The 17,403-nt window shown below is 37.6% G+C and overlaps 1 protein-coding gene across 6 annotated transcripts in view; it reads right to left on the bottom strand.

Annotated features, from left to right (window-relative positions):
* Positions 1–194: 194 nt before the first annotated feature.
* Positions 195–17,403, bottom strand: part of DENND4C (DENN domain containing 4C) — a 156,553-nt gene continuing 139,344 nt past the window's right edge. For 5 of the 6 annotated variants that reach the window (XM_066257333.1, XM_066257337.1, XM_066257332.1 and 2 more), the window contains 4 exons: positions 16,457–16,574; positions 6,575–6,725; positions 4,910–4,974; positions 195–3,660 (listed from right to left, as the gene is read on the bottom strand). In XM_066257333.1, coding sequence (XP_066113430.1) covers positions 3,524–3,660; positions 4,910–4,974; positions 6,575–6,725; positions 16,457–16,574 — 471 coding nt within the window. In that variant the 3' untranslated portion in view covers positions 195–3,523. The remainder of the gene's footprint in view (positions 3,661–4,909; positions 4,975–6,574; positions 6,726–16,456; positions 16,575–17,403) is intronic. The other variant, XM_066257335.1, reaches the window with a different exon arrangement.

Raw genomic sequence — 17,403 nt, 5'->3', positions numbered from 1 at the left:
AAGGGGGGATTGTCTATAGTAATCTAATTATAGATAAAAATGATATCCTTCAAATTTAGAGATGGGGCCCATACTATGATAACACAAAATAGTCTAGGATAGGGTTTCTCTTGTAGTCTGTGGGTTGCCCAGGAGATGATCCTCAGCATATGGCATGAAACAATTTCAGGAAAATAAGTGACTAGAACTGTGTATTAAATTTTCATACACTTTATTTTGAGGAATACAGTTTTTCTTAAACACCTATGCACAATACATGAAAAGTGCCCTTGTGAGGATGATGGACAATTGTCATATGTAATAAAAAAGATAACTTGTTAATGGATACCATTTTGAAACAGTTTACAAAGCTTTTAAAACCAGTGCAAATTGACCACATTAACAAAGCTTTTCAGTTCCAGTGAATTGTTATCCATGCTTTATTCTATTTCACACTCTGAAAAGGAGTTGATGTGCTTGTTTAAGCAGTTGGCATCAATGAGGGATGCAGAGAGAAAATAGTTCTTTTTCTAATGTGCCATGTCTAACCTCTGGTAATTAGTTACAGCTATCCTTTTATAGAGCAGGAGCATCTTTAAAAGGCACAATGGGCTTTAAGGGTGAAGGACAGGTTCCTCCTTATTTGGTGAAACAGTTTAACCACAGGTGAGTAAAAATTTTCAAATAGTTTTTTTTATATATATATGTAAATTTTTTTTTATTTTTTACAGAGACAGACAAGAGGGATAGACAGGAATGGAGAGATGAGAAGCATCAATCATTAGTTTTTCATTGTGTGTTGCAACACCTTAGTTGTTCATTGGTTGGTTTCTCATATGTGCCTTGACCGCAGGCCTTCAGCAGACCCAGTAACTCCTTGTTGGACCCAGCGACCTTGGGTTCAAGCTGGTAGGCTTTGGCTCAAACTAGTTGAGCCCATGCTCAATCTGGCAACCTCGGGGTCTCGAACCTGGGTCCTCTGCATCCCAGTCCGACACTATCCACTGTGCCATTGCCTGGACAGGCTTCAAATAGTTTTAACATAGATTAAGTTCCCATGTGAGGCCAGTAATGCCAATCCTTTGACCATAATGTGAGAATCAAGATTCTTACACAACAGTAGGAGATCCCAATTGCTTTTAATATATGCTATTAGTTAAATGACATGAAGTCTTAATTGGCAACTGACAATGTAAACCAAAGTTGATCTTTAAAAGCAAAAGGGGAAATGTAGTATTTTTAAAGATAACCAAAACAAAAAGGCAAGTCTTGTATAGCCCAGAATTCTGTATTAATTAGTATATACGTTGTGCCTAATACACAAAATTGCTTTCTGATTTTGACAGCATTCCCTAAAGTACACAGATGTGGCTTGCCTGGACTATTCTGGCTCACGAATTCTGGCAGATTTAAGATTGAGAACTTGTAAAAGGATGTTAGAAAATATTTCAACAGTTACTAAAATTACAAAAATGTTCTTCAATATATTAATATTACGTACCAAAGTTAATGGGAGACTTATGCTTGACTTACCTAAAGTTAAATTAGACTATCAAGTCCAAAAACAATTTTTGACTAAAAGTTTTAGACTAAACTAATTTGAAAGACTGCTTTCAAAAATTACCAAGATATGTTTCATACAGTGCTGTAAGTCATTCTAGACAGTTCTATGTTCTGTAGGTAGTGATTCAAATGAGTTAAGATCTGAATTTTTGCTGTAAGTTACTAGTGGTACCCTTTCTGTGGTAGGTGCTAAAGAAGGCCTTTAAGCAATTTGAACACAGGTTAGCCTCTTTCTAAATGACTGCAGCAGGCTCAGGTTTCCAGTATATAAATGGCTGTTACTTAGAATGTTATAAAAAGTTATCAGAAAATTTATAATTAGATACAATAGTCAAACATTCTTAAATGTGTAAGGAGACCTTCAATACAGATTAATCGTTTTTAGTGGGATATAATTTTAAGGCTCAAGAAAAATAGAAAAACAGACTTTGAATTCTAAAGCTCACAAAGGTTCAAACTATACATTTCTGAAGGATTAAAAATGTAACAGACAAGCACAGCAAATAATTTTTCCCTTTATTCAACCTCAATCTTTATATGTGAAGGTTCTACAACTTTTGTTGGGGCCAAAAAGTGTTAGCTATGAAAACTAGTACCATGTCTTAAGTTGCAAAAATATATACTCTGAGGTGCAAAAGATCTACTTTTACAGTAATGAGAATTTTATATAATTTCTGACAAGTTCTTTCACTTAGTACTTTCACAAAAAATTGGAACTAGAATTCTGCATAAGTCATATTTACCCTGAAATGTTGAAAGACTGCTACAGTAACTCAAAGATAACACCAGGTAGAAGAGAAATCTGTGCTGTTAACTACTGGTAGATAATTGTGGTTTTTTTGTATCCATTGATTTAGTCATGTATAATTACTATAAAAGTGCACACACAACCACTGGCTTTTTAAACCATGCAGAGAGTTAAGGCAATTTGTTCCTAAGGGGTGTTTTTAACAAAAGACAATTGTCAGGTATGTGAGGCCATGATTTCCTTAAACCTACTGGCAACAAGCTCAATAGCTTTAAAGGATTAAGACTTAATTGATTCATCCTAAAAAACACTATTTACAAATGCACAAATAAGCGTAAAAATCTATATATTATACAAGAGTAAAACTGCAGTGCAAGTTTATCCCACAGGTTTTTAAAAGTGACAACAACCATTTACTGTGCCTGAACAATTTCAGGCCCAAAGAATATATACAAGCATTTTAAGCATGTTTCAATTTTTTGAAGTAGGAAGCCAATTTAATTTCATTTAAACTGACTGGCTCATTCCAATTTTAAAGCTGTTGCATAAAGCTGTTGCACATGGTATTGGGAAGAAGACGAAAGTAACTGGATATTCATATACAATCTATTAAGATACAAAACATGAAGGGTGAAGATATATATTAAATTTAAAGTCAGAGGCAAGGCAGTTGTCATCAGACTTTCAGGTTACTTTAAGATTAATGACTACAGATGAATTTAGTAGTAGTCATTTAATAGACCCCTTTCAGAAAACTTCAACACGCAATCTAGGAATTTTAATAAATATCATATGGCTGTATATACACACCTACACAGCCACACATATATACACATAAGGAGTTGCTCTTCTAGCAGATTATTTCATTTGTATTGGGGCTAGGCAAGTTTATATTAATTTGCCACTCCCCAAACCCAATAGCTTTAAATATAAAATTGCCAAGGATGAATATGGTTTCTCATTATCAAACTACAAATATTGAGAAATCATGTTTTCAGCAAAGGCATATAAACCATTCAGAAGTTCAAATTTTCAACATCAATATACCCTGGGGCATTTTAATGGCAATTTTTCATTGTGAGATAATTCACTGTAAATTACATTTCATTATAGATACATTGTCCCAAGAGTACTTCATTTCAGTTTTCACCAATTCTTAGCATTTGGAACAAACCTTGAATATTTCCAATCTATTCCCCCAGCTTTGTGTGTCAGAAATCTAGTGAACCTCGTTTAAATGAGAGGTGCTCCAAAACACTTCCTGCACCATTCCACACTGACACTTGGTGGAACATCAATTTTCTGCAACTTTTCAAGAATTTCTGAAGACAGACTATTGTATGCAAGTCCATATTCATTATCAAAAGCCTCTGAAAGACATTTTCAAAAATGAAGTTGGAATTTGTTAAAGGAAACAAAAGTCATACATTTTAAAATGGTAGTCAAATCATATATATATGTGTATGTGTGTGTGTTTAAACACACATAAAATGTTTATTGTATTGATTTGAGAGCGAGAAAGGAATGTAGAGAGGGAGAAAGACGGGAGCATGGATCAGCCCCTCTATGTACCCTGATCAGGGATCAAATCAGCAATGTCTGTGCTTCAGATGATGCTCTAACCCAGTGGTCCCCAACCTTTTTTGGGCCACGGACCGGTTTAATGTCAGAAAATATTTTCATGGACCGGCCTTTAGGGTGGGACGGATAAATGTATCACGTGACCAAGACAAGCATCAAGAGTGAGTCTTAGACGGATGTAACAGAGGGAATCTGGTCATTTTTAAAACAGAGGGAATCTGGTCATTTTTAAAAAATAAAACATTGTTCAGACTTAAATACAAATAAAACGGAAATAATGTAAGTTATTTATTCTTTCTCTGCAGACCAGTACCAAATGGCCCACGGACCCGAACCAGTCTGTGGCCCGGGGGTTGGGGACCACTGCTCTAACCACTGAGCATCTGGCCAGGGCAAATCATACTTTACACACACACAGACACACACAGAATCCTTGGGTTACAACAGTCTTCACTTATGACGTTTCAAGTGCTCACTCCCATATAAACTAAAAAAATTGAGACATGAGCGTTTTGGCTTATGCTGTTAGTGTTGTACTTACGGAATACGTGGGTGAACTGAACTACTTTGGTTGCCCACGGCAGATGGATACGTAGTAACGGCATTTATGAGTGAGGGAGTTGGTGTCACTCATTTTTTGTCATTTTTTCTGTTACTACAGAATAGTACAGTATATTTATGTCCTTTTCCTTTTTCTGTGGCTTAGTTGTATTTTTATGTTCTAGATTATGATTTTACAACTGTGTTAGGATAGGTAAGTGACTTAGGCCAGGGTGTTTTTCAACTTACACCAAAATTCAGGTTACATCCCTGTTGTAGGAACGGAACTGTGTTATAACCTGAGGACTGTGTGTGTGTGTGTGTGTGTGTGTGTAAACTGCACATTCAAAAGTAGAAATCTTTCTAAGAGCAAGTAGAGTATTTATTCATATAAGTTTCAAGTTTTAAAATTACTTGAGAAAATAAAATGACATTAGAAAATCAAAGATAGGAAAATAGAAAATAATCCCTAATAATTAAAATAATTAACCAACTTACCAATATCAATATTCTCTCTTCCAAGAGACACTAATGATAAGAAGAGGATCTCTCTGTATAAACTCCTATAAAACAAATATTTTTTAAGTTAGTGAACAAACAGTATAAAAACATACGAAAGTGTTTTTAAATTGTTAAAAAAACAACAACATTGAGTTCTGTGGTCTACTTAACAGTAATGCACTGTGACAATGTCCTGGTTTTGATATGAAGCTGGGTGAAGGGTACACAGAACTACACTATTTTTGCAACTACTTCCTGTGAATATAGATTTCAAATTAAAACTGTAATGGGTCTAAAACTTCACGCCAAACCAATTAAAAATGGTTTAACTTTCTTATAATTTTTAACAATCTAACTTCTAATTTCTAGTTATAACTTGCAAAAGCAGAGTCTTCTCTCATCTTTTTTGCCACTTGACAAAGTAACAGATTAATTTCTAAGTTAGGAGTCTAAAACCCTTGGATATAAACAGTGTGAAAGGTAGTATGGGTCTCTTTACTACCAAATCAAACAATAAAAGATAAATCACCTTTATTTGGTTTGTGAACATAAAAATGTAAAAAAAAAACTTTTTAAAATTAATATTTTTAACTTATTGTCTTAACATGAATTCAAGCGTCCCACTCAATACCCCTCAACCCCCAACAACGTGCCCCCATTACATCTCCTTTGCCCATCCTCACCTGCCCTCTGGGATTTGCTGTCCTGTTACCTATATCTCTGTGTTATGTATATATAATTTGGCGAATCCCTTCACCTTTTCTTATCCCTTCCACTCATCTGCCTTCCCTCTGACAGCTGTTCCTCTGCTCCTTGTACCCCCGCCTCTGCCTCTATTCCGTTCCTCAGTTCATCACAAATGAACTTTAAAACTGAGCTTCATAGCTCAGTTGTTAAAAATAAACAACTTAAATAAACTGGTTTCTAAGTATTTACATAGAACAAAAGAATTACAGAGTAATGCTATTCTGATGATGCTCCACATAGCTTTTCTTTAGAAGCTTTAGAAGCCATTAACAGGTCATTTCTAATATTCCTTCCCTACTCCTATACTACGGATGCTTGAAACTAGGTGCTCTTTAGACTGTGAGGGAGGTCTCATCTACCTCAACAAGAGGACCCATCTCGATTTTCATTATCAATTCTTGCACTAAGCTTTTCTGAAGCTTCCACTGCAAAACCCACATATGTTGACAATGGGATAAGTACTGACCCAAGCACTGTCGCAGACAACAGCAGGAAGATCAGGAGAACTCCACAGCCTCTGTAATTCACTGCTTCCATCACTTTCCTAAATTGTTCCTACTCCTAAACTAATTTTTTTTACATCCCACAAGAAAGACGTGAGGCTATGACAGAACCTGCACAAGTAGGATGTATGTATAACATCACTGTTACCAAGTTCACAGAGGTTTTCCAGTAAATAACAGTACTGTTTCCTGAAGATTCAATACACTTTAGACATGAATTACCTCCTAAAATTTAATCTACTCCCCTCGACATTTTTATTTGTGCTCAAGTATGAATGAATATATACATTTTTGGTAGCACTTTTTAAAGCAGATATTCTCTAATGAGTATGTGTTTCTTTTACAACTAGAGATATTTTTAAATAATTTTAAAAAACATGACATTTTAAATAGCAAATACTGAATTATTTACCTTTGTCTTTTCTTGTCTGGCTTCATTTGCTGTGAAAGCAGGTTGATGGGTTTAAGAACATCATTACGTTGAATACTCTGCTTGATGGTTTCTACTAAACTGCTTGTTGCTTGCTGTTCCTCTGACAGGAGAGACAGTTTCTTTTCAGAATCTAATAATAAAAACAGTAATTAAGAATATACTTAATTATTAAAAAAGACTACTCTAATTATTAAAGAAGACTTTTTCCAGAGTTGCAGCACTTTCTAGTTTCTATTCAACATCGCCTCTCCCGTATTAGTAAAGTTATGTGGCAACGTGACTGGCTAAAAATATTTTTCCTGCTCTCTTCAGGTAGGAGAGACCAACTTATCCCTTTGCCCTTTCCCTGAACGTAGTGCTTCCTGATGTGGGGGGTGGGAGGCTCACACTGAGCCAGTGACCCCTTGCTCAAGCCAGCGACCTTGGGATCATGTCAATGATCCTGCGCTCAAGCTGGTGACCCTGTGATCAAGTTGGCGACCGTGTTCTGTTAATTTCTATTAAATATAGCAAAATATAATCCTAATTGATATAAAGCTAATTCTAGAATTATTAAGAACAAACACATAGGTTTCACAGATTACAAAAATGCTTCAGTGATATACTGGAATTGAATCATATTAACTTGAAAAATATACAAAATAAACACTGTGCTTGTCCCAGAAAAAGTGAAAACTTTAGTACTGCAAGTAATCCCAGCATCCACACAATTTTAGTTACAACCACATTAGTTAAGATGGGGATAATGCATCCAATAACTACTCAATCCAGCCTCATTCTAAGTGCCTCTCATAAAGTAAGCTGTTGTATTTTTCATAAAAAACAGCCCCTTAATAAAGGCAACTAGGAGTACTTCATTTGTGTTCAATACAATAGCAAAATTCTCTGTTATAATACAAGAGAAAAGAGTAGCTGCCACAGGTTTTGAACCCAGCACTTCTAGCTGCTAAATGATTACCTTGGAAAATGGTTGATTGTTATGCTATGTTGTGATTTTAAAAGCCTAACCCAAATATATAACTTCACTGTTTCACTTTAATTCAATTTTTAAAATAACACTTTTACTGAGATATAATTCCCAAACCATTCAATTTGCCTATTTAAACTTCACAAAACAGTGGTTTTTAATATAAGCTCGGAGTTGAGCAACCATCACAATCAACTTTAAAACATTTTTGTTACCACCAAAAGAAACCTCCTATTAGTGCTCACTTCTCTATATTCCCAACTCCTCAGCTCTAGATAAACTATGATTTGCAAATATCGTCTCTGTTTTGTTCTCTGAGTTGACATTTCACCTTTTTGATGGTTTATTTTTCAGCATAGAAGTTTTTGATTTTCATGAAGCACAATTTATTTTTTCTTTTGTTATGCTTTTGATAGTGGTGTATCTAGGATGCTGCCCTAAACAAGGCCATAAAGATTTTAGTCCTATGTTCTCTTTTGAAGAGTGCTACAGGTTTAGCTCTTATATTTAGGTCTATAATCTATTTTGAGTTCATTTTTATGGATGATTTAAGGAAGCAATTCAACTTTTTTTTTTTTTTTGCTGCATGTTGCTCCAGTTGTCCCAACAGCATTTGTCCCAGTTTTGTGGTCTTAAACTTTTCTTGACTGTTATGTAAGGGTTTATTTCTGGAAACTCAACTCTATTCCACTGACTTATATTGTCTACCCCTATGAAGTATTCCACTTTCTTGATTGCTGCAGCTTTACTAAACTTTCAAATTAAGAAATGTTAGTCCTACAACTTTGTTCTTCACATTTAAGATTGTTTAGCTATTCTGGGTCCCTTCAATATCCATACAATTTTTAGGACAGGCTAGTCAATTTCTGTAAAAAAGCCCCATGGAATTTTCATAGGGATTTTGCTGAATCTGTTGTTCAATTTGGAAATACTGCCATCTTAATCATATCAACTCTTCTAAACATTTATTTAGCTCTTCTTTAATTTCTTTCAACAATGATTTTAGTTTTTAGAGTATAAGTTCTATACTTCTTTTAGTGAATTTATTCCTATAAATTTTATTCTTTTTAAGTTTATTGGGGTGACATTGGCTAATAAAAGTATACAGGTTTCAGATGTACAATCCTATTAACACATCATCTGTGTACTGCACTGTGTTCACCACCCCAAGTCAAGCCTCCTTCCATCACCATTTATCCTCCAACACCCTCTTCTAACTCCCTGACACCCCCTTGCCTCTGGTAGACACCATACTGTTGTCTTTTAATTTTGTTTTTGGCTTAATCTCTTCATCTTTCTCACCCAGCCCCTTGAATTTTATTCTTTTTTATTATTATTCTTTTTAATGCTATTATAAATGGAATTACTTTCCTAATTTCACTTTTGGATTATTTATTGAAAGTATACAGAAACAGAGATACAGTTGGTTTCTGTATATTGACATTATATTCTGCAACTTTGCTGAACCTATTACCATGTTTTGTGTTTGTGTGTGCATATTCCTTAGGATTTTCTCTATTATAATCACATAATCTGCAAATAGAGTAGTTTAACTTCCTTTACAACTTGGATGCCTTTTATTTTCTTGTCTAATTGCTCTAGCAAGAACCTTCAGTACAGCCTGACCAGGCAGTGGCACAGTGGATAGAGCATCGGACTGGGATATGGAGGACTCAGGTTCAAGACCCCAAGGTCGCCAGCTTGAGCACAGGCTCATCTGGTTTGAGCAAAGCTCACCAGCTTGGACCCAAGGTCGCTGGCTCGAGCAAGGGGTTACTTGGTCTGCTGAAGGCCCACGGTCAAAGCACATATGAGAAATAAATCAATGAACAACTAAGAAGCCGCAACGAAGGGTTGGTGTTTCTCATCTCTCTCCCTTCCTGTCTATCTGTTTCTCTCTGACTCTCTCTGTCTCTGCAAAAAAACAGGAATGATAAAATAGACATCCTTGTCTTATATCTATACTTAGGGGAAAATATTTCCTTCACCATTAAGAAAACTGTAGGTTTTCACAAATATTCTTGATCAAATTAAGAAAATCCTTCTCTATTTCTAGCTTGTTTTTATTTTTTTTTTAATTTTTAAATTTTTTTTGTATTTTTCTGAAGTTGGAAATGGGGAGGCAGTCAGACAGACTCCCGCATGTGCTCGACCGGGATCCACCCGGCATGCCCACCAGGGGGCGATGCTCTGCCCATCTGGGGCGTTGCTCTTTTCCAACCGGGGCCATTCAAGCACCTGAGGCAGAGGCCATGGAGCCATCCTCAGAGCCCAGGCCAACTTTGCTTCAATGGAGCCTTGGCAGCGGGAGGGGAAGAGAGAGACAGAGAAGAAGGAGAGGGGGAAGGGTGGAGAAGCAGATGGGCGGTTCTCCTGTGTGCCCTGGCCGGGAATCAAACCCAGGACTCCTGCATGCCAGGCCGATGCTCTACCACTGAGCCAACCGGCCAGGGCCAGCTTAAGTGCTTTTAACAAAGGGTGATGGATTTCACCGAAAGCTTTAGCTATGCCTATAAAGATGATCATGTCAATTCTGTCCTTTATTACGGTGATATGGTGTACTACATTAATTGATTTTCAAATGTTAAACCAATATGGCTTGCCTGGGATAAACGGCATTTGGTAATGGTTTGCACAATCCTTTTTCTATATTGTTGCATTTGTTTGCTAGTATTTTATTGAGAATATTTATGTCTGTATTCATAAATGATACAGACTTTGTTTTATTTTCTTATGAATGTCTTTGGTTATTGTATCAGGGCAATACTATCCTTCTTACCAAAATCTCAAATGTTTCCAAGAGTGTTCTCTTGGAATTATCCATACTCTGGTCCAAATACAGTCATCTCCTTTGTAGAATATTTAAGAGTGCTCTGTTCTTATGACTTGCCTCTCCTCCTGGGCTTAATCTCTGAGCCACTGCTCTGAAGCTGGGACTCAGAACAGTGGCCCTTCTCTTGAATGACACTCCTGCTTTGTTAACAGGGTGTTGAATGGGAACAATAGCCTCTATCTTTTCAGCTTGTCTCTCCTGCCATAAAACTTCCACCCTTTAAGCAACATGCTGTAAGAGTTGGGACCCCAGAATACTTGGCTTGCTATTCTATGGGGTACAATAGCTACCCAACAAATGGGGGCTGGGTGGAAAAAACGAGCCTCCATCTCTCCTGGAATTTTGCCTCTGTACTAACAGAGCTGAGACGGTAAGAAGGGCTGCCAACTTGTCTTTCCCAGGGAGATTCTGAAGCCAGTGACTTGGAGATTGGGGGGGAGGCGCAGCAAGTTGTAACTCAAGTGCCACAGGAACAAACTGATTTTTACTGAGATTTGGTATAGTCACTTGAATAAATGTTGATTTGCTCTATAGTCTTAGAATTTTTTTCTTTAATAATTTTCACCGCCTGACCAGGTGGTGGTGCAGTGGACAGAGCATTGGACTGGGATGCAGAGGACCAGGTTTGAGACCCCGAGGTCACCAGCTTGAGCATGGACTCATCTGGTTTGAGCAAGACTTACCAGGTTGGACCCAGGGTCGCTGGCTCGAGCAAGGGGTTACTCAGTCTGCTGTAGCCCCACGGTCAAGGCACAGATGAGAAAGCAATCAATGAACAACTAAAGTGTCACAATGAAAAACTGATGATTGATGCTTCTCATCTCTCTCTGTTCCTGTCTATCTGTCCCTGTCTATCCCTCTCTCTGACTCTCTCTGTCTCTGTAAAAAATAAATAATAATAATAATAATTTTCACCAATTATGGTTGCTTTTCTGAGAAGTGGGTAGCAGAACTCTTCATACGGCCATTCCAGAAGTCATCAAAAAATATTTAAATCATTTTTTATTTTCATTTTATCAATTACAGTTGACATACAATATTATTTAGTTTCAGGTGTACAACCCTGTGATTAGACATTATATAATTTATTAAGTAATCATCCTGATAAGTCCTGTACCCATCTGACACCATACTTATTAGAATATTAACTATTTTCCCTGTGCTGTACTTTACATCCACCCCATGACTAGTTTATAACAACCAATTTGTACTTCTTAATCCCTTCACTTTTTCCACTCATTCCCCCAACTCCCCTTCCATCTGGCAACCAACAAAATGTTCTCTGTATCTATGTGTTTGTTTCTGTTCTGCTTGTTTGTTTTTTAGATTCAACTGATAGATATGTATTTGCTATTTTATTGTCATATTTTTATTTATTTTACCTCTTAGAGAAGACCCTTTAACATTTCATATAATACTGGTTTGGTGGAGATGAAATCCTTTAATTCTTTTTTGTCTGGGAAGCTCTTTATCTGCCCTTCGATTCTAAATGATAGCATTGCTGGATAATTTGGGTTGTAGGTCCTTGCTTTTCATTTTAAGTTTTTCCTGCCACTCCTCTGGCCAGCAAAGTTTCATTTGAGAAATCAGCTAACAGTCTTATGTGAGATTCCTTGTAGGTAACTAACTGTCTTTCTCTGGCATTAAGATTCTCTCTCTCTCTCTCTCTCTTTTTTTTTTTTACAGAGACAGAGCGAGAGTCAGAGAGAGGGATAGACAGAACAAATAGACAGGAACGGAGAGAGATGAGAAGCATCAATTATCAGTTTTTCACTGCGACACCTTAGTTGTTCATTGATTGCTTTCTCATATGTGCCTTGACGGTGGGCCTTCAGCAGACCAAGTAACCCCTTGCTCGAGCCAGCGACCTTGGGTCCAAGCTGGTGAGCTTTGCTCAAACCAGATGAGCCCACGCTCAGGCTGGCAACCTCGGAGTCTCGAACCTGGGTCCTCTGCATCCCAGTCCAATGCTCTATCCACTGCGCAACTGCCTGGTCAGGCAATTCTCTCTCTTTAAGATTCTGTCTTTAACCTTTTGAATTTTAATTATGCTATGTCTTGTTGTGGGCCTCTTTGGGTTCATCTTGTTTGGGACTCTCTGTCCTTCCTGGACTTGTATGTCTATTTCCTTCACCAAGTTAGGGAATTTTTCTACCGTTATTTTTTTTCATATAGGTTTTCAATTTCTTGCTCTCTCCCATCTTCTGCCACCTCCATAATGCAAATATTGGTATGCTTGAAGTTGTCCCAGAGGCTCCTTTAACTATCCTCATTTCTTTTGGATTCTTTTTGCTGTTCTGATTGGGTGTTTTCTGCTTCCTTATAGTCCAAATTGCTGATTTCATTCTCAGCTTGATGTACTCTATCTACTATTAATTCCCTATAAATTATTCTTCATTTCAGTTACTATATCCTTATTTCTGACTGGTTCCTTCTTATGGTTTCTATGTAGTATTTTATGCTTATTATTTCTTTGTTGAAATTCTCACTAAATTATAACCATTGTTTTGAATTCTGTTATCTAGTAGTTTGCTTGTCTCTATTTTGTTTAGCTCTTTTTCTGGTGATTTCTCCTTGCATTTGGGACATGTTTCTTTGTCTCTGCTTTTTGGCTGCTTCCCTGGGATAGTTTGCATATATTAGGTAGAGCTGCTATGTCTCCCAGACCTGGTAAAGTGAACTTGTGTAGTAGGAGTCCTGCAGGGCACCGTGGCACACCTCCCCAGTCACCTAAACTGGGTGCACCCCTGTGTGAGCTGTATGCACTGTCCCGTTATAGTTGACCCTTGCTTCCTGTTGGTGTTACTAGGAGGGATTGACTCCCAGGCTGATCAGCTTTGAGGACTGGCTGGGACTACAGTGGAGGAGCTGTGTGTAGGAGTTGACCCTATCAAGCTTTCCTCAGTGGGGCTTTCGGGCTCACCAAAATTGCCTCTTAAGTCACTCATGGAGGTGGTAGTGTTGTACCCCGCATGGTCTGAAGTTGTCCACCAGGTGCACTGGCTCTGGGACTTGATGGGAGGTGCAAAGTCAGCCACAGCCTGTGCCCTGCCTGGGGCCATATGGCACAAGCTACAGAGCGATGTGCAGATGGCTGCAACTTATACTGGGCTTGGAGGTGCCTAGAGGAGGCCAAGCTGTGAATCAAAGCCAGCTGCCACTGGTGCCAAGACTAAGGCCACTTACTCTGTGCCATGGAGTACACAGAGGCATTTTTGAGATCTCTAAATTTTATCCAAAAATTATAGAACATTCTGAATCACTTGTCAATTTCATGGTGTGCAGACAGAGTTGATTTCACCTTAAAGAGCTGATTCCATTCTAAAACTAATCTGCCTGAACCCCTGTTCCCCACCCCTTACCCCATGGACTCTGGAATGTGCACAAAGGCTTTGGGTTAATCACAGACTATCATTAATCTTTCCTTCACCATTTAGCCCTTCTTCTGGGGCAAGGTGCCCTTAGCATTACCTATCTTCTAACTCCTCATGATAACAGAGTCCCAGTATCTGGTCCCTTTATTACCCTCGATCACCCCTGCCATTCCTTTTGGAGCATATAGGTCTATGTCTTAGGGGAATATAAATCTGGTGGTCTGGGGGTGAATGGTACAGGGATCCTTTTTCTGTCCTACTGCTGCCCAGGGCTGCTTCCTGTTAAGTAAATTCCCTATTAAACCAACAAGCTGGCCTTGTCTCCATCATTTTTTGGCCTCTTGGCTCCTTCAGCATTTGGGGGCCACTTTGCATACATGGGCCTTTCACTAAACACAAGAGATGCAGAAAAACAGCTAAAGAAATGGCATCTCTAATTCTATTATTTTCTAGCATAAATTTCAAAGTTACTCTGCTCCTACTTATCAACAAAAAAACTTATCAATATCAGAACTGGAAACAACAAAAAAAACTTATATTTAACCATAATTTTGGGACTGGCATATTTCAAGGAAAAACATTGAATTTTTTTCTTCCAGTTTTAAGTTTAAAAAGTTGCAAAGTAGGCCCTGGCTGGTTGGCTCAGTGGGAGAGCGTCAGCCTGGTATGTGGAAGTCCTGGGTTCAATTCCCAGTCAGGGCACACAGGAGAAGCACCCATCTGCTTCTCCACCCTTCCCCTTCTCCTTCCTCTCTATCTCTCTCTTCCCCTCCTGCAGCCAAGGCTCCATTGGAGCAAAGTTGGCCGGGGCACTGAGGATGGCTCCATGGCCTCTGCCTCAGGCGCTAGAATGGCTCCGGCTGCAACGGAACATTGGCCCCTCATGGGCATGCCAGGTGGGTCCCAGTTGGGCGCATGTGGGAGTCCCTCTGACTGCCCCCCACTTCTAACTTTGGAAAAATACAAAAAAAAAATTGCAAAGTAATGATAGATTGTTGAAAAGTATAAAACTAGTAAAAAAAATATCTTTTCTCTTCTGCGTAGCCACGGTTAACAGCTTGGGATATGTGGTTTTACACTTTTTTTCTATGTATGTATTAAAAACACAAACATATATTTTTTGTTCTTTTTCTACAAAAAGGAGAGAAGATCAAAAATTGTTCTGCAACCTGCCTTTTTTTTCACTGAATATATAATGAGTATATGTCCTTTCATAACCCCATATACAAATGACTCGTTTTTTTTTCTTGGCAGCCAACACTTTATAATGTGGATTTTTCACAAATCTGTTATATTTTGCATAAAATTTTTCATCATTATAAACAATCTTACAGTAAGCATCATTGTCAAAACAGCTTTGGCCACTGTGTTTCTATGGAAAACAATTAGTTGTCTTACTGTGATTACCAAGTTAAAGAGTATCCACAGTTTGAATTGAGATGTCTGCCATATTGTTCTCCAGAACTGTGTCAATGTACACTTAATAACAGTACATCCAAGTATTCTTTTCCTCTATCTCCTCAACAATATTGGATGTTACTATTAATTTTTTTGCTATTCTGATGTATTTAAGTTGATATTTTCTTCTTTTTAAAAAATTATAGTTTAGACAAGGGGGCGGGGGATGAGGGTGTTATACTGAATGGGACAGCAGAATCTATGTTAACACAATAAATTAAAATAAAATATTTTTAAAAATTATAGTTTACTTAATAATGAGATTGAGCATATTTTTCATACTTGGTTATGGATTGAATTATGTGACCCCAAACTTCCTATGTTGAAGCTCTAACCCCAATGTGATGGTATTTGGAGATAGGGTCTTTAAAGAGGTAATTAAAGTTAAATGAGGTCCTAAGGGTCGGGCCCTAACCCAGTATGACTGGTGTCTTTTTAAGGAAGGGATACCAGGAAGATGCAGGCGAGCAAAGGGAAAAGGCCATCTGCAGGCCAAGAAGAGAAACCTTAGGAGAAACCAGAACTGCCAACACCCTGATTTTATACTTTTCCATAACTGTGAGAAACTTCTGTGTTTAAGCCACCCAGTCTGTAATATTCTGTTAGGGTAGCCCTATCAAACTAATATAGTTTGTATAAGCCACTTAATGTTTTTCTTCCATGCCCGTTGATATCATTTGCTCACTTATCTACTTGGTTGTTTGTAGTTTTCTTATTGATTCTCACAGGGTTTCTGAACTGGATGATAGCCCTTTAAACCCCTTGTAAAAATATATTCTAAATATAAAAAACTAAAAATGAGCTAGAATCTATGAGACCAGTATCCATATAATTCAAATTATGGATCTTATACCAACACATCCAAATTATTCTTCCACTATATAGAATTTAGTCTCCAAATATCTAACCAAAGTGGTATCTGACAGAAAAATCACAAAAAAATACTCTCAACTCATATGGAGACCTGACAGAGTTAAATGGGTCAATATAATAGCAAATCAATTTGAATTAAAATAGAATTTTGAAATACTAAATACAAATAAAAACATTTAAGTAATGTAAAAGAACTTGTTTCTCACATTAAATTCTAGTACACCCACCCCCAGTAGTCCATTCTTCTTTACTGCCAAATAGTACTCTACTGTATAGATAGCTTGTACCACAATTTGCTTATTCATCCACTTATGGTTAGTTTGAGTCTTTTGTGTCTTCAATTCTATTTTACTTACTAAAATTCCTCCATGAGACATACAGAGGTTCTCCTGGTTCCTGATGAAGGTTGATATTATCCCATAACAGCTGAATATACACAAGTTTGCTATCCTGGGACAGAGATGATAGAGGAAGCTTTAAAAAAAAACATCAATAGTATTAGTACCTGAACCATAATAATTGCAAGGTAACCTAGCAACACTTGATTATAAAACAGATGACCCTGGCTGTTTGGCTCATGGGAGAGCATTGGCCAGGCATGTGGATGTCCTAGGTTTGTTTCCCAGTCAGGGCACACAGGAGAAGCAACCATCTGCTTCTCCACCCTTCCACCTCCCCTTCTCTCTCTCTTTCTCTTCCACTCCTGCAACCATGGCTCCCACACTCCAGGCTGAAGATGGCTCTGTGGAGCTTCTGCCTCAGGCACTAAAAATAGCATGGTTGCAAGCATGATGCTAGATGGGCAGAGCAATAGCCCCAAATGGAGGTTGCCAGGTGGATCCTGGTGAGGACGCATCTGGGAGTCTGTCTTTCTATCTCCCCTCCCCTCACTTGGAAAAGAAAAAAAATAAATAAAATTTAAAAATAAATAAATAAAAACAGATGAGCTATTTTAAAACTCTGAACTTAAAGTCCTGTGTGAAAATTTTTATTTAGAGCTGAAGATTAATATTCTATTATTTCCTGAAGTGCAGGTTTCTCATTCTAAATTGAGGACCAGAATTATAACTTGGTATCTAGCACAGTGGCTACATCAAAGAACTGCCATTACAACAAATTTTAAGGTAAGAGTAAGTATAATAGTTTCTACTATCTTGTTGTAGTACTACTTAAATGAGTTTGTAATACTTTTAAGATTTTGTTGGGGCCTTATGTATGTTTGGGGTGTTGGTTGACTCTCAATATTCAATATTAAAATAAAGGAACTCTAGAAGCTCACTGTCTCCAGTGGAACCGGGCTGCC

The sequence above is a fragment of the Saccopteryx bilineata genome, chromosome 2 (assembly GCF_036850765.1).
Source record: "Saccopteryx bilineata isolate mSacBil1 chromosome 2, mSacBil1_pri_phased_curated, whole genome shotgun sequence".
NCBI classification, from domain to species: domain Eukaryota; kingdom Metazoa; phylum Chordata; class Mammalia; order Chiroptera; family Emballonuridae; genus Saccopteryx; species Saccopteryx bilineata.
The sequence above is the reverse complement of the archived record's forward strand: the minus strand, read 5'-3'. Positions and strand labels throughout refer to the sequence as shown.